The following is a 27,953-nucleotide window of genomic DNA, read 5'->3' on the forward strand; positions in this document are numbered from 1 at the left end:
TGGAGCAGCTCTGGGAGGAGCAAAGGCTGAGAGCCCTGGGGCTGAGAGCCTGCAGAAGAGCAGCCCCAGAGGGGAGCTGAGCAATGCTCAGCAAGAGCTAAAGGAGCTGTGGGGGGCAAGAGGCTGGAGCCAGACTCTGCTCACTGGTGCCCAGGGACAGCACAAGGGGCAAGGGGCACAAAGTGGCACCCAGGAGGTTCCACCTGAAGAGGAGGAGAAAGCTGTTTGGTATAAAATGCTGGAGGGCTGGAGCAGGCTGCCCAGAGAGGTTGTGGAGTGTCCTTGTGTGGAGAGCTTCCAACCCCCCCTGGGCATTGTGCTCCTGGGCAAGCTGCTGTGGGTGCCCTGCTTTAGGAGTGGAGTTGAGCTGGATGATTCCCTTGAACCAGACCATGCTGGGATTCTGTAAAGCCCAGCTCCTGGGAAGCATGGGTTGTATTTTAGCTCTGTGTATAGATGCAGGAGAGAGAGAGAGAGAAATAGGGAGGACATAGCAAGCTGGGGGGGAATCTGCAGGGCACCCCAAGATAAGAAATGTAAAATCAGTGCCTGGTGGAGATAGGTTGGCAGGTCCTCCATGTTCACACCCAGGCTGAGCTTTCCCAGCCTATGTTTGACTCCTGAGGCCCTGCATGCAGCTCTTGTCTGGGGCTCACGTGTTTGGCACCAGTCCCCAGGCAGGAGCTGGAGAAGCTGCCTGGGGCAGTTCAGATGAACAGCAATTACTGAAGCTGCTCTGCTGGGACAGATGTTTGCAGCTTTGCACACCATGGAGTTTACATTATGTCAAAAGGACACTGTCAAGACCCCAAGCCTCTGATTTGACCTACCTTGAAGTTGCTAAACTGTTATGAACTTTGAACAGAACCCACCCAGGTCAGCTATTTTTAGGCCTGGTTGGGCTTTGCTTTTTTTTTTTTTTTCCCTTTTTTTTTAAAAAAAAGAGCACAAAACCATGGAGGAATTTTACCAGAGCTGTGTTTTTGTAAGGCCTACCAATACTCCAGAGGAGCCTCAAGGAGAAGGCCTTGGGGGTGTCAGTTGGTGACAAACTGCCCAGGAGCCAGCAATGGTCCCTGGCAGCCCAGAGCCAGCTGAGTGCTGAGCTGCATCCAGAGCAGGGAGAGAGCAGCACAGGGAGGGGATTCTGCCCTCTGCTCTGCTCAGACCCCACCTGCAGCACTGCCTCCAGCTCTGGGCCCCCAGCACAAGAAGGCTCTGGAGCTGCTGGAGAGGGTCCAGAGGAGGCAACCAAGATGAGCAGAGGCTGCAGAACCTCCCCTGTGGGGCCAGGCTGGGAGAGTTGGGGCTGTTCAGGCTGGAGAGGAGAAGGCTTCAGGGAGACCTTGGAGCAGCCTTGCAGTACCTGAAGGGCTCCAGGAGAGCTGGGGAGCTTCCCTTTATTTCCATGAATCTCATCTCAGTGCCCTCTGATCTTGCTCTTGCCTGCACCTGGGCTTCCTGCTGAAACCTCTCTTCCTTGTCAAGCCCTTCTGTAGTGTCCACATTTCCCGTGGGGCTCTGCTGGGCTCTCAGGGGGGTAGAGAGTCTGCTCTGCTCCACACTGCGTCTCAAACTGCCAATTTCCTTCCTCATCCTTGCCAGAGAAGTTGGATCCCACAAAGACTTTGTCATTTTAAGGGCTGAGTGACTTCACCTCATGCTGTGAGGGGGTTCACAGAGTCACTATGGTCAGATAAAACCTTCTAGAGCATGAAGTCCAACCATTATCATTATTTAGACTGGAGAGGAGAAGACTCCAGGGGGACATTAGTGCTGACTGACGGTAGCTGAAGGGATCCTGCAGGAAGGCTGCAGAGAGACTTTCCTGAGGGAGTCTAGAGCCAGGCCAAGGGGGAATGGTTTGGAGCTGAGGCAGAGCAGGGTTAGAGTGGAGCTGAGGAAGCTGGAGCAACTCTGCTGTGAGCACAGGCTGAGGGAGCTGGGGGTGTGCAGCCTGGAGAAGACCTTAGAGCTGCCTTCCAGTACCTGAAGGATGCTACAGGATTGCTGGGGAAGAGCTCTTCACAAGGGTGTGTATGGACAGGCCAAGGGGGAATGGTTTGAGGCTGAGGCAGAGCAGGGTTAGAGTGGAGCTGAGGAAGCTGGAGCAGCTCTGCTGTGAGCACAGGCTGAGGGAGCTGGGGGTGTGCAGCCTGGAGAAGACCTTAGAGCTGCCTTCCAGTACCTGAAGGATGCTACAGGATTGCTGGGGAAGAGCTCTTCACAAGGGTGTGTATGGACAGGCCAAGGGGGAATGGTTTGAGGCTGAGGCAGAGCAGGGTTAGAGTGGAGCTGAGGAAGAAGTTGTTGAGTGTGAGGGTGGTGAGAGTCTGGCACAGGCTGCCCAGGGAGGCTGTGGCTGCCTCCTGCCTGGGGGTGCTCAGGGCCAGGCTGGATGAGGCTCTGAGCAGCTGAGTCTGGCTGAGAGGTGTCCCTGGGCATGGCAGAGGGTTGGAGGAGATGAGCTCTGAGGTCCCTTCCAACCTGAGCCACTCTATAATTCTGTGATTCTGGGCTCTCCGAGCAGTCTAAGAAGGGAAATGCAGCAGCTGGAGCTGGGCAGGGATTTTGGCTGCTGCTTTGGGAGATGATTTTTCAGTGATTTCAGTTTTGGGGGGGATGATGCTTAAGCCTTAGCTGAACACTGTGGGGACAGAGCTCTAGTTGTCCCTGCCATGGCAGGGGGCTGGCACTGGGTGACCTTTGAGGTCCACCCCAGCTGAGCCCTGGGGGTGGGCAGGAGGGGGTCAGCATTACCTGTGGAAGGAAGGCCTCTCGCCGGCGTCGAAAGCCTCCCGCAGCTGCTTCACCAGCGAGTCCTGGCCGGGCAGGCGGAAGATGCCCTCCTCGGCCAGCCCCTGCGCCCGCAGGAACTCTGCACACTTCTGCACCACGAGGGGCACCTGCTGCTGCCCAAACCTCTGCTCGTACGCCATGGTCTCTGCCAGGCTGTGGCCGAACACCGCTGGGGAAAGGACAGAGAGGTCAGAGGAGCACAAAGAAAGCCTGGTTGGAGGCAGCAGGGGCAAAAGGCCCAGCAGGGGCTGCTTCATGGCAGCACAGGAGGCACAAGGAGTCTGCAAACCAGAAAGCCAAACTCCACAGAATCAGAGAATGAGTGGCTCAGGCTGGAAGGGACTTCAGAGCTCATCTCCTCCAACCCTTCTGCCACAAGGAGGGACACCTCTCAGCCAGACTCAGCTGCTCAGGGCCTCATCCAGCCTGGCCTTCAACACCCCCAGGCAGGAGGCAGCCACAGCCTCCCTGGGCAGCCTGTGCCAGACTCTCACCACCCTCACACTCAACAACTTCTTCCTCAGCTCCACTCTAACCCTGCTCTGCCTCAGCTTCAAACCATTCCCCCTTGGCCTGGCTCTGGACACCCTCATGAAAAGTCTCTCTGCAGCCTTCCTGCAGGATCCCTTCAGGTCCTGGCAGGCAGCTCTGAGGTCCCCCTGAAGCCTTCTCCTCTCCAGGCTGCACACCCCCAGCTCCCTCAGCCTGTGCTCACAGCAGAGCTGCTCCAGCCCTTGTCCAAAGAAATCACAGCGGAGTGAAACCCTGCTCCCCTTCCATATCACAGAGTCACAGAATCATTTTGGTTGGAAAAGACCTTTGAGATCATCCACTCCAACCATTCTCTGTCTCTACCTAGGCTTGGACTAAACCATGGCCCTCAGCACCACATCTCTGTGGCTCTGAAAAACCTCCAAGGATGGAGATTCAGCCACCTCCTTGAGTAGCCTATTCCAGTCTGTGAGAAACCTTTAGTGAAGAAGTTTCTCCTAATGTCCAACCTAAACCTTCCTCTGGTTCAACCTGAGGCCACTTCCTCTTGTCCTGTCAGTTGATTCTAGGGAGAGGAGACCAACCCCCACCCCACCTCCTTTCAGAGAGTTGTAGAGACAATTAACAGTTCTCAAAATACTAAAGGCAAGCAGTGATCTGTGGGTTTTGCCAAGCCTCTTGCCTGCCTTGGAGCAGGGCACAGACTGAGAGGGAGACAGGAACAGCAGAAAGGCTGATGGGAGGGCTCAGGGGGAGAAGGTGAGCTCCGGAGAAGGTGAGCTCCGGAGAAGGTGAGCTCCGGAGAAGGTGAGCTCAGCAGAAGGTCAGCTCAGCAGAAGGTCAGCTCAGCAGAAGGTCAGCTCAGGAGAAGGTCAGCTCAGCAGAAGGTCAGCTCAGCAGAAGGTCAGCTCAGCAGAAGGTCAGCTCAGCAGAAGGTGAGCTCAGGAGAAGGTCAGCTCAGGAGAAGGTCAGCTCAGGAGAAGGTCAGCTCAGGAGAAGGTCAGCTCAGGAGAAGGTCAGCTCAGGAGAAGGTCAGCTCAGGAGAAGGTCAGCTCAGAGAAGGTGAGCTCAGGAGAAGGTCAGCTCAGAGAAGGTCATCTCAGAGAAGGTCAGCTCAGGAGAAGATGAGCTCAGGAGAAGGTGAGCTCCAGAGAAGATGAGCTCAGGAGAAGATGAGCTCAGGAGAAGGTGAGCTTCAGAGAAGGTGAGCTCAGCAGAAGGTCAGCTCAGCAGAAGGTCAGCTCAGCAGAAGGCAAGTTCCAGAGAAGGAAAGCCCAGGAGACCACCAGGAGATAAGGAAAGCAGCCTTGCAGAGGTTTGGAGCTGGAAGCCTCACTGATTTAGTTGCTCTTTTGCTCCCTCCCCTCTCCCACCCCCCTGCAGACCCCCCCAGCCCACAGCACTGCTGCTACCTCTCCTCCGGAGCAAGGGCTTTGTCCTCCTGAACTCACAGCAGCAGGAGAGCTCCAAGGTGGGGAGGCAGCAGCCTGCATCCCAGCACTTCCTCCTCAGAGCCTGAGGCATGGTGAGAGCAGACAAATCCCAACTGGCTCTGGGATACTAATGGCAAAGGGTCCTATGGTCCTCTACCATACTTTGGCCCCAGCAGTGCCTGTGATGTGTTCAGGTCCTGCTCTGAAGGCTGAAATAATTCCTTTGCATTTTCAGACCAGGAAACTACAACTCAACACTGCTCTGGAGCCACTGGGCCTGTCAGCACCTGCCTGGTCCCAGGGCTTTGGCATTTATGACTCAGAATTCTGAACAGGGACTGTGAACTGCCACTGTGCACAGGAAAAACAAAGAGATTTTCCTCCCCCTCTCTGAGGCTTTGGGAGCTGATCAGGAATTGCTTACTGAAGGCTGCCAGATTTAGAATCATGGAATGGTAGAACTGTTTCAGTTGGAAAAGACCTCAGAGATCACCATGGTCACTATACCATGGCCCCAGCTGCCATGGCCACAGATTTCTGGAACACCTCCAGGGATGGGGACTCCACCACCTCCCTGGGCAGCCTGTGCCAATCCCTGACCACTCTTGCAGCAAAGACATTTTCCTTCATCTCCAGCCTAACCTTCCTCTGGCACAATTTCAGGCCATTTCCTCTTCTTCTATCACCTGATAACAGGATGTTTCTCCCCATCTTCAAGTGGAACCTCCTGGGTGCCAGTCTGTGCCCCTTGCCCCTTGTGCTGTCCCTGGGCACCAGTGAGCAGAGTCTGGCCCCAGCCTCTTGCCCCCCACAGCTCCTTTAGCTCTTGCTGAGCATTGCTCAGCTCCCCTCTGGGGCTGCTCTTCTGCAGGCTCTCAGCCCCAGGGCTCTCAGCCTTTGCTCCTCCCAGAGCTGCTCCAGGCCCCTCAGCAGCTTCCCAGCCTGCCCTGGACTCTCTCCAGCAGTTCCCAGTCTCTGGAACTTTCTTGCCCACCAGGGCACCTTGTTTTCCTCCTGCACTCCCAGGTCCTTCTCCTTGGAGCTGCTTCCTGCCATATTCAGTATCAAGATGAGTGATCACCAGGGTCAAGACTCTTCTCCAATGAGTGGTGTCCCAGAGGACTTTGATCCTGATCTGTGTGTTTCTTAATCCAATTCCAGAATCCTGCTTCTGAAGCCAGCTCCCATTTGCTGCTGAGTCTTGTCTGGGACTTCCCCTGTGCCCACCTCCAGCATCAGTGGTGACAAAGGTGATAACATTGCCACCAGGGGCTGGGTTTGATACTGGCTTTGTATCTTGTATCTCATCATTCTCATTTGAATTAAAGCAATTCTAGTTTCCTTTCCCACTCCACCAGTCTCTCTCCCTTACTCCCTTTCTCTTCCCTTTAGGAAGGGACAGGGCTTCATCTGTCACTCATCTGGTGGCCAGCCCAGCCCTGAGCCTTGACAGGTGCTTCCCTGTGCCTAGGCAGGGTCAGAGTGAAGGAGCTCAGGTGAGCAGAGTCTGCTTGCCTCTAAGCTGCTGTAACTGATACTGACACAGGAGCTGTGGGAGGAACACCAGATCCCCATCATGCTCATCTGTACAGCTCAAGGGCTTCAACCCTGCAAAATTATATCAATGTTCAGGGCAAAGCATGGTGGGAGGTGAGGAGTTTTGAGCACAGGTCCTGTGAGGAGCAGCTGAGGGATCTGAGGTTGTTCAGCCTGGAGAAAAGGAGGCTGAAGGGAGGCTTCTGGCTCTCTACAGCTCCCTGAAAGAAGGTTGCAGTGAGTTGGGGTTGGTCTCTTCTCCCAGGTAATAAGTGACAGGATGAGATGAAATGGCCTCAAGTTGCCCCAAGGGAGGTTTAGGTTGGATATTAGGAGAAATTTCTTCACCCAAAGGGTCATCAGGCACTGGCCCAGGCTGCCCAGGTAGGTGGTGGAGTCACCATCCCTGGAGGTGTTTAAAAGCTGTTTGGATGAGATGCTGAGGGCCATGGTCTAACAGCTGTGTGCAGGGACAGACTGGGTTGTGCTTGGACTCAATGATCTTAGAGTCTTTTAAAACCAGGTGAGAGAGGAGAGGCTCAAGAGAACCATCCAGCTCCTTTGGAAAAGAGCTGAAGAGACTCCCAGCCTTATTCATGGGTGGATCTAACAGGGTTCATCCTTATAGGAACAGCAGCTGGAATGACCTTTGCAGGTTTCTTTGCAGACTTCACCTGTGGTGGCAAATTTACTGTATGCTCCTTTCAGCTCCATTCATGTTTTATACTTCCCTCACCTGAAGGGATCCTCCAGGATGGCTGCAGAGGAACTTTTCCTGAGGGTGTCTGGAGACAGGCCAAGGGGAAATGGTTTGAAGCTGAGGGAGAGCAGGGTTAGAGTGGAGATGAGGAAGAAGTTGTTGAGTGTGAGGGTGGTGAGAGTCTGGCACAGGCTGCCCAGGGAGGCTGTGTTCCTGGAGGTGTTGAGGGCCAGGCTGGATGAGGCCTTGAGCAGCTGAGGCTGGCTGAGAGGTGTCCCTGCCCATGGTGGGGAGCTTGGAGCAGGGGAGCTCTGAGGTCCCTTCCAACCTGAGCCATTCTATGACCACAATTTTCTGATGGCACAAATCCATGCCTGAGGGGGATGGAAGCAAGGATCCTGTTTCAGGAGGGTGATTGCCTGGCCAAGGCAGTTCACCAAGAAAAAGGGGCAGGAGGGCTGGGTTGAGGAAGAAAAGCAAAGGGTGGAAAGTGGCAGGTGAAAGGCAGGATTTTTCACTGCTGTATCCCTGAGGATGAGTTGTTTTCAACTGTTTTCAGAACAGTTTTCTGGGGTCAAGAAGTCAAAGAGGAAGTTCCCAAAATAGGTTGAAATCAGCCCAGAAATCTTCCTCCATGCTTGGCTGCCATTTCCTTAACTCTGCTGTGTTGGGGGAGTGATGGAGTGGCTTTTGGGGGGCATTTGGCCCCCAGCCAGGGCCAAACCACCACAGCCTTGCTCACGCTCCGTGCAAACCCAGCACCTCGGGGGGCTGGGCTAGGAGTGGGTTTCTAAGATGCCAGAAGCTACAGCCACGTTCCAGCTCTGCCTGCTGCTTTGAAGGATTGGTGAGCCCAGCTTTCAAATCCTCACACAGAAGCCCAGCAGCCCAGCAGGTGATGGGAAATCACCTCCCTGAGGGCTGCCCCTGCTCCCCTTTACCTCCGGAGGACCCCAGCGCTCGCCGGATGGATTTAACCCACTCCTCCATCTCCGACTGGGTGCTAGCCATGAGCACACAGGTGTCCTGCCCTGCCCAGTTGTGATCTCCAGAGACTCCTGCAAATAAACCAGTCAGCTGTCATTTATGGAGAGGGGTGGAGGAGAAAAGACACATTCTTGTTTTCTGAGGCAGTTTCAGGCTGGGTGCTTCAATGTTGCAGACCTCCTGAAGGTCCAGAGTGCCCAGGAGGTGGACCAGAACTGTATTTCATACCCATGAGTCCTGCATCCCTATAAAACTGGTTGCAGAATCAGTTTTATTCCCTTTATCCCCTCCCTCCCTGCTCCCAGGAGGACATGTGTGCTGTTATCTCCTTGCAGGGGAGTTGAGATCTGGAGTTCAGCCTTGGCCATGCTGCCAATTAGGCCTGGAGCAGCTTAATTGGGACCTGGAGCAGCTTAACTGGGGCCTGGAGCTGCCAAGCTAAATTTTAGCTGCATCACAATGGTGTGGAGAGTGGAGAGGCTTGGCAGGGAGTGGGGCATAAAAGCTTGGGTTTGTTAGCTTGGTTTAAAGGGAGGTTTGAGTGAAGCTTTGGCTTAATGAGCTTCTGTGTTAAGCCCAGGTGTATTTTCCATGCTTTGTGCTGTTGTAGCCTTTCCATTTAAACTTTCCATCCTATCCAATCCTTTGTGTGAACAGTTTGGTTTTCTTTTGCCCCTATTTTTTGGAGCAAAGGAGCAATCTGTCTCACTCTAAACCACAACATTTCCTTTGCTTAATGCCTTTGGCTCCAAGCTTCCCCAGTCCTGGCTGGATAGCTATGAAATAAAGCAGCACTCACATTTCTGTTCCTTTCTACAGACCTTTGAAGGTCTGCAAGAAAGGAACAGAAACTGATCAATGTTGCACCTTGGCAAAGCTTCTCCACATGGGACATGGACCTCCTCCAGCCCTGACCTGTGAATACTGAAAGCAGGACATTCATTTTCAGCTGCTGTGGAGACCTTGAATAGAAGTGGGAGCAGAAGGACTACCAGAACCTCTTGCCTGAATGATTTGGGGTGAAGAGTCCAACCTAAAAGTGTGCAACAAGGAAGAGTGAAGGACACTCACCTGGGATGATCTCGAAGATAAATTTCCCTCCTTCCTCAGGGCTGCTGACCACTTCCTTGATGGTGCTTCCCTGGAGAGACAGGCAGCCCTAGGACAAAGCAGAGCAGGAGGTGCACACAGAATCACCGAGTGTTACACATTGGAAGTGTCCTTGGTTTGAGCCACAAGCTGCCCAGGGCAAAAAGACAGCAAGGTATTTCACCCCCAAGGGAGGCAAAGAAAAACTCTTGCACAGAATTGGAGGTTAAATATGAATGCTATTTACAAAAAGATACAGAAATACAACAGGTATTCAGGGAAAAGGAATATCACAGTCTCACAGTACATTAGAGATTGGAAGAGCCCTCCAGAGATCATCCAGTCCAACCTCCCTGTCAGAGCAGGGGCACCCAGGGCAGTCTGCACAGGAATGCATCCAGGTGGGTTTTAAATGTGTCCACACAAGGAGACTCCACAATCTCCCTGGGCAGCCTGCTCCAGGCCTCCAGCACCCTCACACCAAAGAAGTTTCTCCTCATATTGAGGTGAAATCTTCTCTGTTCAAGCTTGTCCCTGCTGTTCCTTGTCTTATCACTGTGCTCCACCCAAAAGAGTTTGGCCTCCTCCCCTTGCTCCCACCCCTCAGCTATTGATAGACATTGATCAGATCCCTCTCAGTCTTCTCTTCTCCAGACTAAACAGCCTCAGGGCTCTCAGTCTCCCTTCACAGGGGAGATGCTCAAGTCCCCAAATCATCCTCCTGGCTCTCCCTTGGACTCTCTCCAGCAGGTCTCTGTCTCTCTGGAACTGGGGAGCCCAGAACCAGGCACAGGATTGGAGCTGTGGTCTCAGCAGGGCAGAGCAGAGGGGCAGGAGAACCTCCCCAGCCCTGCTGGCTGCACATTTCTTGCTGCACCCCAGGATACATCCATGTCCATCTCTCCCAGGCCAACGCTACCATGAGGAGCAAAATCCTTTCAAACAGGTTGTAGGAGCTGGTGGCCTCCGTCTATATAAACATGTGTGTGCTAGAAATGCCTCTTCAAACAATCAGGGACACTTCTTAGAGATCACTTTTTCTAGGGAGGTGATTCTGGTTACTTTGCTCTTTCCTTTTTTCCCTCCCTTCTCATGTTTTGTTGGGTTTTCATGTTTGGTTTTTTTTTAACTCCTATTGGGAGTGGAAGAAGAAAGTACAAAAGGGAAGGGACTTGGCAGGAAAACTGTTCCCTGAACACAGCATCACTCACACCCAGAAACCAAACCCAAAGTTGGCAGGAAAGGAGTAAAGAAACAGAAGAAAAGGGAAGGGAAATAAAACTGCAAAGAGGGAAACAGCCATTTCCCTTGGACCTTCCTTTCCCCAACTGCTGAGGCAAATGTGGGCAGCTGAGTCCCCGCTGGAGGGAGGGTGGGGGCTGAGCAGGCAGAGGTGAGTCAGCACCAGGGGCCTCTGGGGGCAGGAAATGGCACAGAAACTGGGGGTGTGCCACAGAAATTGGGGGTGTGCCACAGAAACTGGGGGTGTGCCACAGAAATTGGGGGTGTGGAATAGAAATTGAGGCTGTGCCACAAAAGTTGAGGCTGTGCCACAGAAATTGAGTCTGTGCCACAGAAGTTAGAGCTGTGCCACAGAAATTGAGGCTGTGCCACAGAAATTGAAGCTGTGCCACAGAAACTGGTGCTGTGCTACAGAACTTGGGGGTGTGCAATAGAACTTGGGGGTGTGCCACAGACACGAAGTTTCTCAGGGATTTCAGCCTCCTGAAAGCCATGGGGTTCCTGTGAGCAGCAAGGATCATCAGTACCCGCAAGCCTCAGCTGCAGCTGTATCAGCTGGGATTGATGGGATCAGAGAGAGGCTTGAAATCATGAAATCACAGACTGGCCTGGCTGGAAATGAGCTTAAGATCATCAAATCCCACCAGAACCTAACATCTCCCTGCACACAGCTGTTAGACCATGTCCCTGAGCTCCTCATCCAAATGGCTTTTAACCACCTCCAGGAACGTGGACTCCACCATCTCCCTGGGCAGCCTAGGCCAGTGCCTGATGACCCTTTGAGTAAATAAATTTTTCCTAAAATCCAACTTAAACCTCCCCTGGGGCAACTTGAGGCCATTTGCTTTTTATTACCTGGGAGAAGAGACCAAGCCCCACCTGGCTTCAACCTCCTTTCAGGGAGTTGTAGAGAACCAGAAGGTCTCCCCTCAGCCTCCTTTTCTCCAGGCTGAACATCCCCAGCTCCCTCAGCTGCTCCTCACAGGACTTGTGTTCAAGACCCCTCACCAGCTTCCTTGCCCTTCTCTGGCCCTGCTCCAGCCTTCAATGTCCTTCCTGTAGTGAGGAGACCAAAACCAAACCCAGCACTCAAGATGCAGCCTCACCAGTCCCCAGCACAGGGGTAAATAACCCAGGGTGGTGCATCAGGGTCACAGCAAGAGCTGCCCAAAGCACTCTGAGCAGCTTTTGAGGGCACTTTCTGTTTCTACATCCCCTTTGCAACCAGGGGGTGGCTCCTCCCAGGACCACTGAAATGAAGCAAAGCCAGAAATAGGACCTGGAAGCCATAAGGCTCAGCAGCCTGCTTTGACTTCAAGGATCTACTGATCCCCTTCCAAGGATCTCTTGATCACCTTCCAAGGATCTATTGATCACTTTCCAAAGATCTACTGATCACCTTCCAAGGATCTACTGATCATGTTCCAAGGATCTATTGATCACCTTCCCCTCATGAGCATTTCCTATCTTAAGGTTAGTTTTGCCACCAGTAACACATGGCCCAGAGAGTGACTTTTCCAGCAAGGGAGGACATTTTCCTGAAATGTCAGAAAACAAGGAAAAGATACTTTAAAAAAAAAAAAAAAAAAAGGAAGTTCTAATGTGGAGAAAATGGTTGAAAAACTAAAGAAGTTGTCCAGATAAACTGGGAAAACAACCTGGATTCTTCCTGGCAGGTGCACTACAATGGACCTCCTGAGAAATGATTCATGCAGAGGATTGTTGCAACCTGGAGGGCTGCAGATGTTTAAATCATGCCCAGGTGATCCCAGTCCTGTGCTGAGCAAAGGGCTGGGTGCACCTTGTGCCCTCCTGGAGTGCTCACAAAGCAGACTCCAAGCCTAGAGGAAAAGGCAGCAGAGCAGAGTTCCTTTGGTTCTTTGGGGGTGGATCAGGGTGGCAGCTGATGAACACCAACTGCATCTGCACCACTGAGCCTTCTGCAAAGGATGAAGCTGGGCTGAGATGCAGACCCAGAGGCCACAGGGAGAGATTTCCTTTCCTTGTTCCTGCAGCTGCCCTCAAGAAGCCCTAAGGAAGCAGCTGCCCTTTGCTGTCATCTGCCCAGCCCCCAGCCCTGCAGTGAGGTCTGTCCTGGGCAGATCCTCCCTGCCAGGCTGTGCTGAAAGTCCTGCTTGCTCTTTCCTAAAAGCATCCTGGAACAGCCTTTCCCACCAAGGCCATGGCTGGAACCTCTCTCAAAGGTTGCATGCTCTTGTGCACACACTGCTGCCCCTGCCAGCACAGCAAGGGTGCTGTACCCAGCTCCTCTTCTCCACACCCTCCTGTTCCTGGGCAGGATGGCAGCAGCTTTCCAGCTGGTAACCAGTTGGTTTATTCCTAGTGCCAAATTGCTTGGGCACAGAGGGACTTGCAGGTACTTAATGTAAGTTCATAGATGTAGCTCCTGACCAGGACATCTCACAGAACCACAGTCACAGAATGGTTTTGGTTGGAGGAGTCCTTTAAGAGCACAGAACCCAATCCTGAACCCAGCACTGCCAGGGCACCACCAGCCCATGGCCCTCAGCACCACATCTCCAGGGCTTTGAAACCCCTCCAGGGATGGGGACTCCACCTCTGCCCTGGACAGCCTGGGCCAGGTTTGACAACCCTTTTGGGAAAGAAATTGTTCCTCATGGCCAACCTAAACCTCTCCTGGAGCAACTTGAGGCTACTTCCTCTTGCCCTCTTCCAGAAGAGAAGAGACCAACCCCCAGAGGCAGAGAGCTTTGATACCCCACACGAGACCCATCCCACCCAACAAGGGCTGCCAGAAGGGCAGACTGAGGAGCAGCACAGCCCAGCAGCTTCATCCTACCTGCGGTTTGACCTCATCCTCGTCCTTGTAGTAGTAGAGCTGCTGTCCCTTCAGCACGAAGTACCTCTGCTGCCAGTTCTTGACGATCGAGCGCTGCTTCTTCAGCCAGCCCAGCTTCAGCGGCCGCTCCGGCGGCCCGGGGGACGCCGCCCGCCCGCCGCCCGCCGCCTCCCCGCTCATCACGCTCCTGGAGCGAGCTGCCAAGGAGAGAGAGGCAGAGAGGGGAGGCTGAGAGCCTGCTCCCCCAGGGCTGGGTCAGGCTGCGCAGCTCCCGGCCCCTCTGCGGCGCTCGGCTGGGCTCGGAAGTGGCTGTGCAGTATCTGTCGCTCTCTGCTTCCTTTTTCCTGCGTGGGAGTCATTGTCTTGCAAGGGAGAAGAAAATCCTCACTCTGGTGGGGTTGGTGTGGTTTGTTTTGAATGGCAGGCTGTGTTTTTTTTCACACCCATCACCCACCCAGCCTGCAGCAGAGATAGCAGTGGCCGTGGAGGTTTGGACTGGGAGGGCTGTGCTGGGTGTTTCTGTCTCTGGTGTTCCCAGGGCAGCAGTTCTCACACAATGGGACTGGAAAGTCTCCAAGGGGAAGGCACAGTGCCAGTGTGGACTGAGCAGCTGGGCAGTGCAGTGTCCCCTGTCCCCTCTTTGCATCATAGAATCACAGACTTGGTTGGGTTGGAGAAGCTCTCTGAGCTCATCCAGGCCAACCCCACCATGGCCACCAAACCATGGCCCCAAGTGCCATGGCCACAGGGCTCTGGAACACCTCCAGGGATAAGGAGTCCACCACCTCCCTGGGCAGCCTGTTCCAGTCCTTGACCACTCCTGCAGCAAAGAAATTTTCCTCATCTCCAACCTAACCCTCCCCTGGTGCAACCTGAGGCCATTTCCTCTTGCCCTGTTCCTTGGGAGAAGAGCCCAACCCCCCCTACAACCTCCTTTCATCATACAGATCAGTCCCAGTGGTGCCACTGGCCTGGGAGTGGCTCAGCAGCAGTGCTGGGACTGTGAGCTCCAGGTGAGTGCTGGACTGGGTGATCTCAAAGGCCTCTTCCAACCTCACCAGTTCCATGGGTTTAGGTGTTCTCAGTGGAGGTTCCTATTGCTCAGACACCCCCAGGAGCAGGAGCCCAGAGGGGATTTTGCCATCAGCACAGAGCAGCTGGCAGCTGCTTCAGAGGAACAGAAACCCAGCTGCATTCTGCCTGTGACCTCTGGAGCCAGGCTCTGGCAGGGCAGCCTGAGCTCACCTCTCCCCTACAAGCCTGTCACAGGGCTGCAGATCCCTTCCCAAAATCCCCAAAAGGATTGGGAATACAAAAGCAGCCTGCAAAGCAGAGTGAGGATGCTGCTGGTACCTCAGGGAGCCCTGCCATGGGATGCTCCCTTGCAGAGGCTGCAAGCAAGGACTTTCCAGAGGGATTTACCAGCCAGCTGCCCTGCAGGATCCTGGCACTGGGGATTGCCCTGCTGGGAAAACCAAAATGGGGTTTCCAAAGTGCACCTCGAGCTCTGGGCAGCTGCTTTGCCCTTTGCCAAAGCATTCCACTATCAGTGATCCTCAGCAAAGTGATCCTGAGCAAAGTGCTCCCCAGCAGCACTGCTGCCCTCCATGGGTTGTGTTCCTTCATGTCTGGTGGCTGCTGCCAGTTCCTCAGGGAGGAGGACCTCTGGGGAAAGATCTGCAGGGATGGAGCAGCCACCAGGAGTTTAGAGGCTGCTGAGGGCAGGGTGCTGCCTGCCCAGCATGAAGGCTTTGCTCTGGAGACATCACAGCCCATGGCCAAAGAGCAAATCCCCAGAGGACTGGCTCCAGAGCTGCTCTCCTCTGCAGGAGGCAGCACTACCAGGGCCACCTCCCAGCTGCCTGCCTGATTTTTGCTGTGTTACAGAGCCATAGAATCATTCGGGTTGGAAAAGTCCTTCATGAACTAATTTCAGTTAGACATTAGGAAGGTCTCTACTAGGAGGGTGATGAGACCCTGGACCAGGTTGCCCAGGGAGGTTGTGGATGCTTCATCCCTGGATGAGGCTTTGAGCAACCAGAGCTGGTGGGAGGTGTCTCAGCCCATGGCAGGGGGTTGGAACTGGATGAGCTTTGAGGTCCCTTCCATCTAAAGCCATCCTAGGACTCTACAATCATTGAGTCCTAACATTAACCCTGCTCTGCCAAGTCCACCACTAAGCCATATCCCCAAGCACCACACCTACCAGGCTTTTGAACACCTCTGGGGATAGAGTTTTCCCTCTGCATGTGACAGCTCTGCCTGCACTTTGGGTTCATCTAAGGCCACACAGAATCACAGAATAGATCTGGTGGGAAGAGACCTCCAAGCTCATCCAGTCCTACCCTCCAGCCAGCACTGCAGGGTCACCACCAAACCATGTCCCTAAGCACCAGCTCCACACTGCTGGAACACCCCCAGGGATGGTGCCTCCAGCACTGCCCTGGGCAGAGCATTCCAGTGTCTGAGAACCCTTCCAGTGAGGAAATATTTCCTGATCTCCAGCCTTGAGCCTCCCCTGGTGCAGCTTGGAACCATTTCCTCTGCTCCTGTTAGCCACCAAGGAGCAGAGGCTGTCCCCTCCTCACCCCAACCTCCCTTCAGGGAGCTGGAGAGAGCAATGAGGTCTCCCTCAGCCTCCTCCTCTCCAGCCTGAACACCCCCAGCTCCCTCAGCCCTCCTCTAGCCCAGGGGCTCCAGGCCCTTCTCCAGCCTCATTGCCCTTCTCTGGACAGGCTCCAGCCCCTCAATGTCCTTCCTGCAGGGAGGGTCCCAGAGCTGAGCACAGCACTCCAGGTGTGGCCTCCCCAGTGCTGAGCACAGGGGGATGGGCACCTCCTGGCCCTGCTGCCCACCCTGCTTCTGACCCAAGCCAGGATGCCATTGGCCTGCTTGGCCCCCTGGGCACTGCTGGCTCATGGGCACTGACTGCCAACCAGCCTAGAGGCTTTCTCCCATGCTCAGTGCTGTCCAGGTGTGCTGTCTGCAGGGTCCTTCCCAGCTCATGAGCACTCCCCAGCCTCATCCCCACCACAGGGCTCGTGGGGGGTGTGGGGAGGGAGCTGTGTGTGGCCTTTGGCTTTGCAGGCAGCTGAACTATTTTTGCCCCACGGAAAGTTGTCTGCATGCACAAAACCAAAGCTGCCAAGGCTGTGGCTCCTCCCTTGCCACTTTTCCAAGCTTCTGTCTGCAGTGGCCAGGAGCAGGTCAGGCTCAGCTGCAGTGGCCAACTGAAAGCCAACTGAAAGTTTTATGTGAGGTGGGGGTGAAGCTTTGTCCTTGACTCTCCCCAGGGTGGTCCAGGCACTTGCAGCCATCTCCTTCACCAACACATCCCTGCCACACTCTCACATCCCTGCTCTTCCTCACCACTCTCACAGGGCAGGAGAGAGACACTAAGAGCAAATGTGGTGGCCTCTGAAGTGTTTCCTGCAGTAACCACCTCTGAAGCTGTTTCCTCCAAAGCATCCTCACTCTTCCTCCAGCCTTGGGGACCACAGCAGGGTACCTGTGTCCTGCTGCCCCTAAAGAGGAGCCCCGTCAGAGTGACTTGCAGGATGGATTGCATCAGGTCTCACTGAAGTATCCACATCAACACAGGCTCCTGCCCCAAATCTTCATCTTAAAGCAAAAGCCTTCCCTGGCATCCCATTGCAGCCCAGAGCCAGCTGAGTGCTGAGCTGCATCCAGAGCAGGAGGAGAGCAGCACAGGGAGGGGATTCTGCCCTCTGCTCTGCTCTGCTCAGACCCCACCTGCAGCACTGCCTCCAGCTCTGGGCCCCCAGCACAAGAAGGCTCTGGAGCTGCTGGAGAGGGTCCAGAGGAGGCCACCAAGATGAGCAGAGGCTGCAGAACCTCCCCTGTGGGGCCAGGCTGGGAGAGTTGGGGCTGTTCAGGCTGGAGAGGAGAAGGCTCCAGGGAGACCTCAGAGCAGCCTTGCAGTACCTGAAGGGGCTCCAGGAGAGCTGGGGAGGGACTTGGGACAAGGGCTGGGAGTGCCAGGATGAGGGAGAATGGCTTTGAGCTGGGAGAGAGGAGACTGAGAGTGGAGATGAGGAAGAAATTGTTTGCAGTGAGGGTGGGGAGAGACTGGCACAGGTTGCCCAGGGAGGCTGTGGCTGCCTCCTGCCTGGAGGTGTTCAGGGCCAGGCTGGATGAGGCCCTGAGCAGCCTGGGCTGGTGGGAGGTGTCCCTGCCCATGGCAGGGGGTTGGAGCTGGATGAACTTTGAGGTCCCTTCCACCCCAGCCCATTCCATGACTTTATGGTTCCATGATAGGATCCCCGTGGCCCTGCCCTGCAGGAGGCCTTTGAGTGCTTGCACTGAACAGCATTAAAAGCAAAAGTGCAGAGAAATCTGCAGCTGCCATTTGCTCTTTCCTTGGCAAACAGCTTTGCATTTTTCTCAGCATGAGGAAGCACACAGGAGCCCACACTCTGTCCTGGAGCCCATGGACTGTCCTGGAGCCCAGGCACTGTCCTGGAGCCCATGGATTCTCCTGGAGCTCACACACTGTCCTGGAGCACACACACTGTCCTGGAGCTCACACACTGTCCTGGAGCCCATGGATTCTCAGCTCACACACACTGTCCTGGAGCTCACACACACTGTCCTGGAGCTCACACACACTGTCCTGGAGCTCACACACTGTCCTGGAGCTCATGGAATGTCCTGGAGCTCACACAAACTGTCCTGGAGCTCACACACACTGTCCTGGAGCTCACAAACTGTCCTGGAGCTCACACACTGTCCTGGAGCTCACACACACTGTCCTGGAGCTCATGGACTGTCCTGGAGCTCACACACTGTCCTGGAGCTCACACACTGTCCTGGAGCTCATGGACTGTCCTGGAGCTCACACACTGTCCTGGAGCTCACACACTGTCCTGGAGCTCACGGACTGTCCTGGAGCTCACACACACTGTCCTGGAGCTCACACACACTGTCCTGGAGCTCACACACTGTCCTGGAGCTCACACACTGTCCTGGAGCTCACACACACTGTCCTGGAGCTCACACACTGTCCTGGAGCTCACACACACTGTCCTGGAGCTCACACACTCACCACACTGTCCTGGAGCTCACACACTGTCCTGGAGCTCACACACACTGTCCTGGAGCTCACACACTGTCCTGGAGCTCACACACACTGTCCTGGAGCTCACACACACTGTCCTGGAGCTCACACACACTGTCCTGGAGCTCACACACTGTCCTGGAGCTCACACACACTGTCCTGGAGCTCACACACACTGTCCTGGAGCTCACAAACTGTCCTGGAGCTCACACACTGTCCTGGAGCTCACACACACTGTCCTGGAGCTCACACACTGTCCTGGAGCTCACACACTGTCCTGGAGCTCACACACACTGTCCTGGAGCTCACACACTGTCCTGGAGCTCACACACACTGTCCTGGAGCTCACACACACTGTCCTGGAGCTCACACACTGTCCTGGAGCTCACACACACTGTCCTGGAGCTCACACACACTGTCCTGGAGCTCACACACTGTCCTGGAGCTCATGGACTGTCCTGGAGCTCACACACTGTCCTGGAGCTCACACACTGTCCTGGAGCTCACACACACTGTCCTGGAGCTCACACACTGTCCTGGAGCTCACACACACTGTCCTGGAGCTCACACACACTGTCCTGGAGCTCATGGACTGTCCTGGAGCTCACACACTGTCCTGGAGCTCACACACACTGTCCTGGAGCTCACACACACTGTCCTGGAGCTCACACACTGTCCTGGAGCTCATGGACTGCCAGCTCACACACTGTCCTGGAGCTCACACACACTGTCCTGGAGCTCACACACACTGTCCTGGAGCTCACACACTGTCCTGGAGCTCACACACTGTCCTGGAGCTCACACACACTGTCCTGGAGCTCACACACTGTCCTGGAGCTCACACACTGTCCTGGCTAGGAATGAGGAGGAGGAAGTGTCCTGAAGCCAGGAGCAGGCAGTGAGGGTGGTGGTGACTCATTTCCAACCTTTTTCCACAAGTCACCTCCCTGCAGCAGCAGCTGGTCCCTGCACCCAGGAACGCTGAAGCTTGAGGAGTTTCCATGCCCCAGGCTGAGGCCCCACACTGAGCTCTCTGCACACACAGCTGAGGGGCTGCGGAGCCCCCAGAATGCCACCACCAGCAGATCCTCTTGGCAAAAAGCAGCTCCTGGTACCAACACAGGTGCAAGCTTGTGTCCTGGGACAGGCTGCCCAGGGATGTGGTTCAGGCCCCATGGCTGGAGACGTTCAAGGTCAAACCTGATGTGGCCCTGAGCAGCCTGCTCCAGCTGGAGGGCTCCCTGCAGTCAGCAGGGGGTTTGGACAAGGTGACCTTCAAGGCTCCCCTCCAAGCCAATGCATTCTGTGATCCTGTGTGATTCTGTCCTCTCTCCACCCCTTCTGCTTCCCAGCAGGCTCGGGGTCCCCTGCTCTTCTTTTTTTCCTCACCTACCAATGGAATTTACCAACTGCTCCACACACAAAAAAAAATAGATTAATTCATAGAATCAGAGAATTGTCAGGGCTGGAAGGGACCTCAAGGCTCAGCCAGTCCCAACCCCCCTGCATGGGCAGGGACACCTCACACCACAGCAGGTTGCTCACAGCCACCTCCAGCCTGGCTGCAAAAACCTCCAGGGATGAGGCTTCCACCACCTCCCTGGGCAACCTGTGCCAGTCTCTCACCACCCTCCTGGGGAAGAGTTTCTTCCTAACATCCAATCTGAATCTACCATTTCTAGTCTTTTTAGTCCCTAAAAAGTCCCTCCCCAGCTTTCTTGTAGCCCCCTTCAGATCCTGGAAGGCTACAGGAGGTCTCCTGGGAGCCTTCTCTAAGAATGAGCAATGGAGAGACCCAGGAGGCTTCTGCAGTAACTCTGTGTGGATTTCTCCACTGCTGCCCTGCAAGCTGGTGAGTGCAGGAGATGGCACAGAGACCTCTGCCCACCTGCAAGTTTCTGCACCATCTGAGGTCTCATCCTGCACATGGCTGTGCATTGCAGGGCCCAGCCCCAGCAGTGGCCAGCACAGAGCAGCAGTGCTTCACCTGGGGCCCTGTGTGGAGGGAGTGGTTTGGCCACCCCCAGGGCAAGCAGCTTCAGAGTCCAAACTGCCTTAGAAAAGACCTCAGCCAGGACAAGCTTGCAGGGAGGAGGAGCTCAGCACTGCAGAGAGCATCTTGGCCAAACCCCTGCTGCAGGGAGAAACCAAACTGCCAGTGGTGCCTTGGCCCTGTGCTGGCAGCAGCTGCAGGACCAGGGAAGGGCTTTTAACCCCAGTGCCTGCACAAGGCCAGGCTCCTGCACCCCTTCCTCAACCACCCCCCAAATCCCCTCCTGGTTGCTCAAGCCAAAGGCAGACATGGGCTCTGCCATGGTGCTTGGCCCCTCTGTAGTGATCCCTGACTCCTTCCCAGAGCTGTGCTCAAGTGGTTTCCGTGCTGGAGATGGATCCCATGGCAGAGGAGAGCTGTGCAGGGCTGGGCAGAGGCAGGAAGCCAGACAGCAAAGCTGTTCCCACAGCACAGAGCCCAGCATGGGTGTCAGGAGGCTCTCCAGCAGTGGTGAGAGGAAGGCAGTGACACTGGGGTGGGTGAAGGAACCTGAGCAAGAGCAAGAGCAAGACTGCTTCCTGCAGCCCGCACTGCTCTGCTCCATCCACCTCTCAGCCTGCACTTCACCTCCTGCAAGGCTGGCACCAGCAGAATGAGCCCTTGGGCTTTAAATCCCCACAGAGCTGGATTCAGGGTGGGCAGCAGCCACAGGCCGCCAGGTCCCCCCCAGGCTGCCAGGTCCCCCCAGGCTGCCAAGTCCCCCCCTCATCCCCATCCCACTGAGGCAGCTGCTGCTCAGTCACAGAGCTGCAGCCCAGCAGCCCCCAGCAGCCTCACAAATCTCTTGCAAATCATTTGCAAACCATCTGACATCTGAAAGCAGAACATGGGGTCCCCCCAGGTGCCCCCACGGAGGCCAGGAGCAGGTTTGGGTCTGGGCTGTGCTGGGAGCAGAGCTGGGCTCAGCCCCTGGCAGGCTGCAGCGGGGCAGAGGGGGCAGGGGAAGCTCACAGTACCTATTTTTGCAGCATCCATCCTCAGGTTGAAGTCCCAGTTCCGGGGCAGCTTGAGGGACATTCTGGGTCAGGAGGGGCTGTGGTGCTGATTTCTCAAGCAGGCCTTGCTCAGGAGCTGAGCTGTCACCAGGCTCTGGTGGTCCCACGCCCGGGGTGTGATCCCCCCGACGAGAGCAGCGGCTGGGGGAGGGCTGATTTGCCAACCTACTTCCTCCTCCTCCTCCGAGAGCAACTGTGAGCAACCCCATAAAAGTACTTTCCTGCCCTGCTTTGCTGCAAAGCTCTCCTCCTGCTTCCCCCAGCACACCGAGGTGATGCTGCCTGCTTTGCCCCCCTCTGGCTACCCCCTCTGGGGCACCAGCAGCCGCAGCAGCCTGGCCCCAGCCTGCAGCAGGGGCAGGGCTGCTCCCCAGGCACTGCTGGCAGCATTTGAGGAAGTGGGAGCCTGCCCTTGGGGCCCTTGGGTGCTAGGAAATCACTCACTGAGGGACACAGCCCAGCACTCAGTTTCGGGAAACGTTTTGCTCGGCAGCAGCAGAGTTGTGCTGGCCACGGGCAAAGGCTGCAGGGGGCTGCCCCTGCGTGCTCCAAGGCATGCCAGGGCTGGCAGGAGGCTCCCCTGCACTTTGGTACTGCAGCTGCTGAATGGTGCCCACAGCTGAGGGAAGGTTGCTACACCTACCTTGGAACAGCAAGAAAATGGGGATGGAGTGAGGCTGCTCTTGGAGGAAAGGGAGACAGAGAAATACTGCAGAGAGTTCAGGGCAGGCTGGGAAGCTGCTGAGGGGCCTGGAGCAGCTCTGGGAGGAGCAAAGGCTGAGAGCCCTGGGGCTGAGAGCCTGCAGAAGAGCAGCCCCAGAGGGCAGCTGAGCAATGCTCAGCAAGAGCTAAAGGAGCTGTGGGGGGCAAGAGGCTGGGGCCAGACTCTGCTCAGTGGTGCCCAGGGACAGCACAAGGGGCAAGGGGCACAAAGTGGCACCCAGGAGGTTCTATTTGACCATGAGGAGAAAGTTGTTTGTTGTGAGGGTGCTGGAGGGCTGGAGCAGGCTGCCCAGAGAGGTTGTGGAGTGTCCTTGTGTGGAGAGCTTCCAACCCCCCCTGGGCACTGTGCCCCTGGGCAAGCTGCTGTGGGTGCCCTGCTGGAGCAGGGGGGTTGGACTGGATGAGCTCCAGAGCTCCTTTCCAGCCCCACCATGCTGGATCCTGGGATTCTCTGACTCAGGCAGTGTGGGTCTGGGGCAGGGCACTGAGGTTACTCTGGTTCAGTCCTGGGTAGGTGCTGGGCTGCCCTGTGGCCACAGCTCTGCTTTCCACCCTGTCACATTCTCTGGGCTCAGGACAGTGGAATTTGTGAGCTGGGGACCTCTGAGCTGGCTCCACTCACTGCTTGAAGTGACAAATTAATTTCTCAGCTGTCATTAACCCCAGTGAGCCACCAGTGTGCACCCTGGCTCTGCTGTGCCCACCTCCAGCTGCTGTGCCCACCTCCAGCTCCTGTGCCCAGAGGCACAGCCACAGCTGACTCCATGGCACCAAAAAGCTTTGGCAAGCAGCTTGGTGCATCCTGGCCTGAAATCATGGAATGGGTTGGGGTGGAAGGGACCTCAAAGCTCATCCAGTTCCAACCCCCTGCCATGGGCAGGGACACCTCCCACCAGCCCAGGTTGCTCAAGGCCTCATCCAGCCTGGCCCTGAACACCTCCAGGCAGGAGGCAGCCACAGCCTCCCTGGGCAGCCTGTGCCAGTCTCTCCCCAGCCTCACTCTCAACAATTTCTTCCTCATCTCCACTCTCAATCTCCCCTCTCCCAGCTCAAAGCCATTCTCCCTCATCCTGGCACTTCCAACCCTTGTCCAAAGTCCCTCCCCAGCTCTCCTGGAGCTCTTCAGGTACTGTAAGGCTGCTCTGAGGTCTCCCTGGAGCTTTCTCTTCTCCAGCCTCAACTCTCAGAGCCTCTCATAGACCTTTCAAGACCTCTCAGTAACAGCATCTGGAGAAAAGGAGGCTGAGGGGAGACCTTCTGGCTCCCTACAACTCCCTGACAGGAGGTTGGAGACAGGTGGGGGTTGGGCTCTTCTCCCAAGGATCAAGCAATAGGATGAGAAGAAATGGCCTCAAGACTCCCCTGGGGAGGTTTAGGTTAGATTTTGGGGAAAATTTATTGAAGAATAAATGTTCCACACCACATCCTGGTCTCCAAGCTGGTGACACATGGGTTTGATGGGTGGACCATGAGATGGATAAAGAACTGGCTTGATGGCTGCACCCAAAGAGTGGCTGTCAATGGCTCCATGTCCCAGTGGAGGCCAGGGACAAGTGGAGTCCCTCAGGGATCAGTCCTGGGACCAGGCTTGTTCAATATCTTTGTTGGTGCCATGGACAGAGGCATTGAGTGCACCCTCAGCAGGTTTGGTGATGGCACCAAGCTGTGTGGTGCAGCAGAGAGCTGGAGGGAAGGGATCCATCCAGAGGGACCTGGGCAGGCTGGAGGGAAGGGATCCATCCAGAGGGACCTGGACAGGCTGGAGGGAAGGGATCCATCCAGAGGGACCTGGGCAGGCTGGAGGGAAGGGATCCATCCAGAGGGACCTGGACAGGCTGGAGGGAAGGGATCCATCCAGAGGGACCTGGACAGGCTGGAGGGAAGGGATCCATCCAGAGGGACCTGGGCAGGCTGGAGGGAAGGGATCCATCCAGAGGGACCTGGACAGGCTGGAGGGAAGGGATCCATCCAGAGGGACCTGGGCAGGCTGGAGGGAAGGGATCCATCCAGAGGGACCTGGACAGGCTGGAGGGAAGGGATCCATCCAGAGGGACCTGGGCAGGCTGGAGGGAAGGGATCCATCCAGAGGGACCTGGACAGGCTGGAGGGAAGGGATCCATCCAGAGGGACCTGGGCAGGCTGGAGGGAAGGGATCCATCCAGAGGGACCTGGACAGGCTGGAGGGAAGGGATCCATCCAGAGGGACCTGGACAGGCTGCAGAGCTGGGCCCATGACAACCTCATGAGGTTCAACAAGACCAAGGGCAAGGTCCTGCAGCTGGGTGGAGGCAATCCCAAGCACAAATCCAGGCTGGGCAGGGACTGGCTGGAGAGCAGTCCTGAGGAGAGGGACTTGGGGGTGCTGGGGGAGGAGAAGCTCAGCAGGAGCCAGCAGTGAGCACTTGCAGCCCAGAGAGCCAAGCAGAGCCTGGGCTGCAGCAGGAGAAGTGTGGCCAGCAGGGCCAGGGAGGGGATTCTGTCCCTCTGCTCCACTCTGCTGAGACCACTCCTGGAGCTCTGTGAACAGTTCTGGAGCCTCTGTTCCAGGAAGGATCTGGAGGGGCTGGAAGGTGTCCAGAGAAGGGCCAGGAGGATGAGCAGAGGGCTGGAGCTGCTCTGCTCTGGAGACAGCCTGAGAGAGTTGGGGTGACCTTCTTGTGGCCTTCCAAGATCTGAAGGGGGCTCCAAGAAAGCTGGGGAAGGACTTCTGAGGGTGTCAGGAAGTGATAGGACTGGGGGGAATGGAATAAAGCTGGAAGTGGGGAGATTCAGGCTGGAAGTGAGGAGGAAGTTCTTCCCCATGAGAGTGGTGAGAGCCTGGAATGGGTTGTCCAGGGAGGTGGTTGAGGCTCCATCCCTGGAGGTGTTTGCAGCCAGGCTGGATGAGGCTCTGGCCAGCCTGATCCAGTGTGAGGTGTCCCTGGGCATGGCAGGGGGGTTGGAACTGGCTGAGCCTTGTGGTCCCTTCCAACCCTGACTGATTCTATGATCTCTGAGGTCTTTTCCAACCTGGCTGATTGTGTGATTCTGTTCTGCCATGGTGGTGTTGGGTTGCTGCTTGGCCTGGATGATCTCAGAGAGCTTTTCCAACCCAAACAATTCCATGACTCTGCTGCTTCCCAGGAGTGCTGAACACTGCATGGTGCTGGCTTGGCAAGGAGCTGCCCGAGGTCAGTGTGTTACAGGGTGAGATTTGGAGCTTTTGGAGGTTGCTCCAGGGAACACAGAGTATTTTGATGTTGCTGCAGGATTAATTTGTCTGAAAATGCCCACAGAGTGTGACAGGAAGCAAGCAGAGGGCTGCTGAAGGGTTGCTTTAGCTGAGCTGATAAGTCAAAACCAGCCAAAATCAGACAAGAGCTAAAAATAGTTTGTTTTGCTGAGTGAACAGATGGGTCCTGCTCCCCTAGCCCCAGGCAAGTCAGGAGGAACAGCTGACAAGAAGCAATCATTGCTGCCATGTGGAATTCCAACAGTTTTTCACATTTCCAAGGAAATCTTTCACCTGCAGTTGAGGCAGCACTGCCCTCAGCTCCCATCGAGTTGGGAAGCTGTGACCTGACCACAGCTGCTGCCTGCACCCCTGGGGCAGAGCCTCCTCCTCTGGAGAGCTTCTGAACAAGGCCGAGGGGCAAGGGGCACAAAGTGGCACCCAGGAGGTTCCACCTGAAGAGGAGGAGAAAGTTGTTTGGTGTGAGGGTGCTGGAGGGCTGGAGCAGGCTGCCCAGAGAGGTTGTGGAGTGTCCTTGTGTGGAGAGCTTCCAACCCCCCCTGGGCATGGTGCCCCTGGGCAAGCTGCTGTGGGTGCCCTGATCTCCAGAGCTCCCTTCCCAACCCCAGCCGTGCTGGGATCCTGGGATTCTGTTACCTGCCTGTGTTCTCAGCCCATCTGCAGCCTCCAGGAACCTCTTTGCCACCAGCAGCTCAGCTCTTAGGAAGATCCCTAAGGAAACTGAGCTGTGGGGTGAGGAATGCCCTGCTGAGGCCACCTCTGGAGCACTGTGTCCAGTTCTGGGCTCCCCAGTTCACAAGGGACAGGGATCTGCTGGAGAGTCCAGCAGAGGCTCTGAGGCTGCTGAAGGGACTGGAACATTGTGTGAGGAGGAAAGGCTGAGAGCCCTGGGGCTGGTGAGCCTGGAGAAGAGCAGCCCCAGAGGGGATCTGAGCAATGGTGGGGGGCAAGAAGAGGCCAGGCTCTTCTCAGGGGTGTCCTGGGGACAATGGGACAAGGGCCAAGGGGCAATGGGCACCAACTGGCACCCAGGAGGTTCCACCTCAACTTGAGAAACTTCTTTGGTGTCAGGGTGCTGGAGCCCTGGAGCAGGCTGCCCAGAGAGGTTGTGGAGTCTCCTTCTCTGGAGACATTTCAGTCCCACCTGGATGTGTTCCTGTGTGACCTGCCCTGGCAGGGGGCTTGGACTGGATGATCTCCAGAGGTCCCTTCCCACCTTTACCATTCTGATCAGGGTTTAAACCAACCTGGCCTGCTTCACAGAGCAGGGAAAGGAGGCTTCCAGCATCCCCCCCTCTTGCCAACAGCCACGAATGCAACTCCACCAGGGATAATGGAACTTATCTTTATTTACCAGTAACATGTAGTATATAAATAGGGTAGATACTTTAAAATATACAATATATCACAGTCAGACATTCAGTCAAAGGAAGGCAGCTCTACCTGTGTGCAGCTAAAACATTAATCAAAAGAAGAATGCACAGAGAAAGAAGCAGATGGTAGGAACACATCAGGGCTGAAGAGGAGCAGACCAAGAGTGCAGGAGTACAAAAAGCAGCCCCAGGGTGCTACAGAAGGCAGGAACCACAGGAGCTCTCCCCTGATGCTTTCTCTGACAAACACCTGCCCCCAGCAGGCCCTGGATGGGCTGTGGGGATGCTCTCCACACAGCTTCACCCTCCTCTTGCCATGCAGAGGTGGTCAGAGGAGGCAGGGGAAGGGAGAGATGCCAGGACCTCACTGCAGCCATGCCTGGGGGGACCTGCTGCACACATCAGAAACAGGAGGGAACCCTTGGAATGGAAGCCACCAGCACCTCACAGCCTGCTGCCAAGCATCAGCTGAGCTGCAGGGTTTCCAGCTTCATGAGCCACAGGGTGCCAGGCAATGGCTGCCCCATTCCCTGAGGAGTATCTCCATGGCAGGAGCTGATCAGCATAGGACACCTCCCCTCTGCACAGCCCAGCTTGTGATGTCTCTCTGAGCACTACAGGCCTCAGTCTGCAACCTGATCTGGGCTACAACCAGACCTGGAGATGCAAATCCCCTTCAGACCATGCCCAGCGTTCATCTACACAGCCCCAGCCCAGCCATGCCTGCCCAGACTGTGACCCAAAGCATCATCCCCCAGCACACAGAGGCCATCAAGCTTTAGTGTCACCTCAGCAGGGCAGCCTCCCCCAGGCAGCAGCAGCTTTCCAGCCACGTGCTCATGACACACACTCACATCCCTCCCTGCCTGCTCCACCTGGAAGAGCAGAGACCACTCCTGAAGAGTCAGAGCCCACAGCAGCCTGCCCCTGCCAGGCAGCAGCAGCCTCGCAGGCTTCACGCTGGCCAAATGCTGCTCCTGCCTCCCTCCCAGGCCAAGCACACACAGCAGCTGGCAGCTCCTCACCCTTGCTGCCCTGAGCTCACATTTATTTCCCTCTTGCTGGGCAAAAGCTGGAGGAACTTCTCCAGTCATGGAGCCCACTGCAAACATTGTGCAATGCTGAGCTCCAGGCCTGCAGCTGGAGAGCATCCCCTCATGGCCTTACCTTGGCATCCCTGCTGGCAGTTCAGCCTCCCTGGCTCTGCCAACCTCCCACCAAACCTGAATCTGAGAGGGGCAGCACAACCAAGGTCCTGCAAGGCTTCAGGCCACGAAAAGAGGTGCAGTGTGTCCTGCTACATGCCCCCTGGCATCACAGATGGCTCCTTTAAGGACAGCCAAAGCCACTGACATCAGCTTTTCAGTTTCTCTTAACTTTCTAAGTCTAACTTGAAATATC

The 27,953-nt window shown here is 55.8% G+C and overlaps 1 protein-coding gene across 1 annotated transcript in view; it reads right to left on the reverse strand.

Annotated features, from left to right (window-relative positions):
• Positions 1-21,246, reverse strand: part of ARHGAP25 (Rho GTPase activating protein 25) — a 30,934-nt gene extending 9,688 nt beyond the window's left edge. The window contains exons 1-5 of the mRNA XM_054396643.1: positions 21,186-21,246; positions 13,100-13,296; positions 9,019-9,106; positions 7,902-8,018; positions 2,761-2,968 (exon numbers count right to left, since the gene is read on the reverse strand). Of these exons, the coding sequence (XP_054252618.1) occupies positions 2,761-2,968; positions 7,902-8,018; positions 9,019-9,106; positions 13,100-13,296; positions 21,186-21,246 (671 nt within the window). The remainder of the gene's footprint in view (positions 1-2,760; positions 2,969-7,901; positions 8,019-9,018; positions 9,107-13,099; positions 13,297-21,185) is intronic.
• Positions 21,247-27,953: the final 6,707 nt, after the last annotated feature.

This window comes from Indicator indicator, chromosome 38 (genome assembly GCF_027791375.1).
Source record: "Indicator indicator isolate 239-I01 chromosome 38, UM_Iind_1.1, whole genome shotgun sequence".
In the NCBI taxonomy this organism is placed as follows: domain Eukaryota; kingdom Metazoa; phylum Chordata; class Aves; order Piciformes; family Indicatoridae; genus Indicator; species Indicator indicator.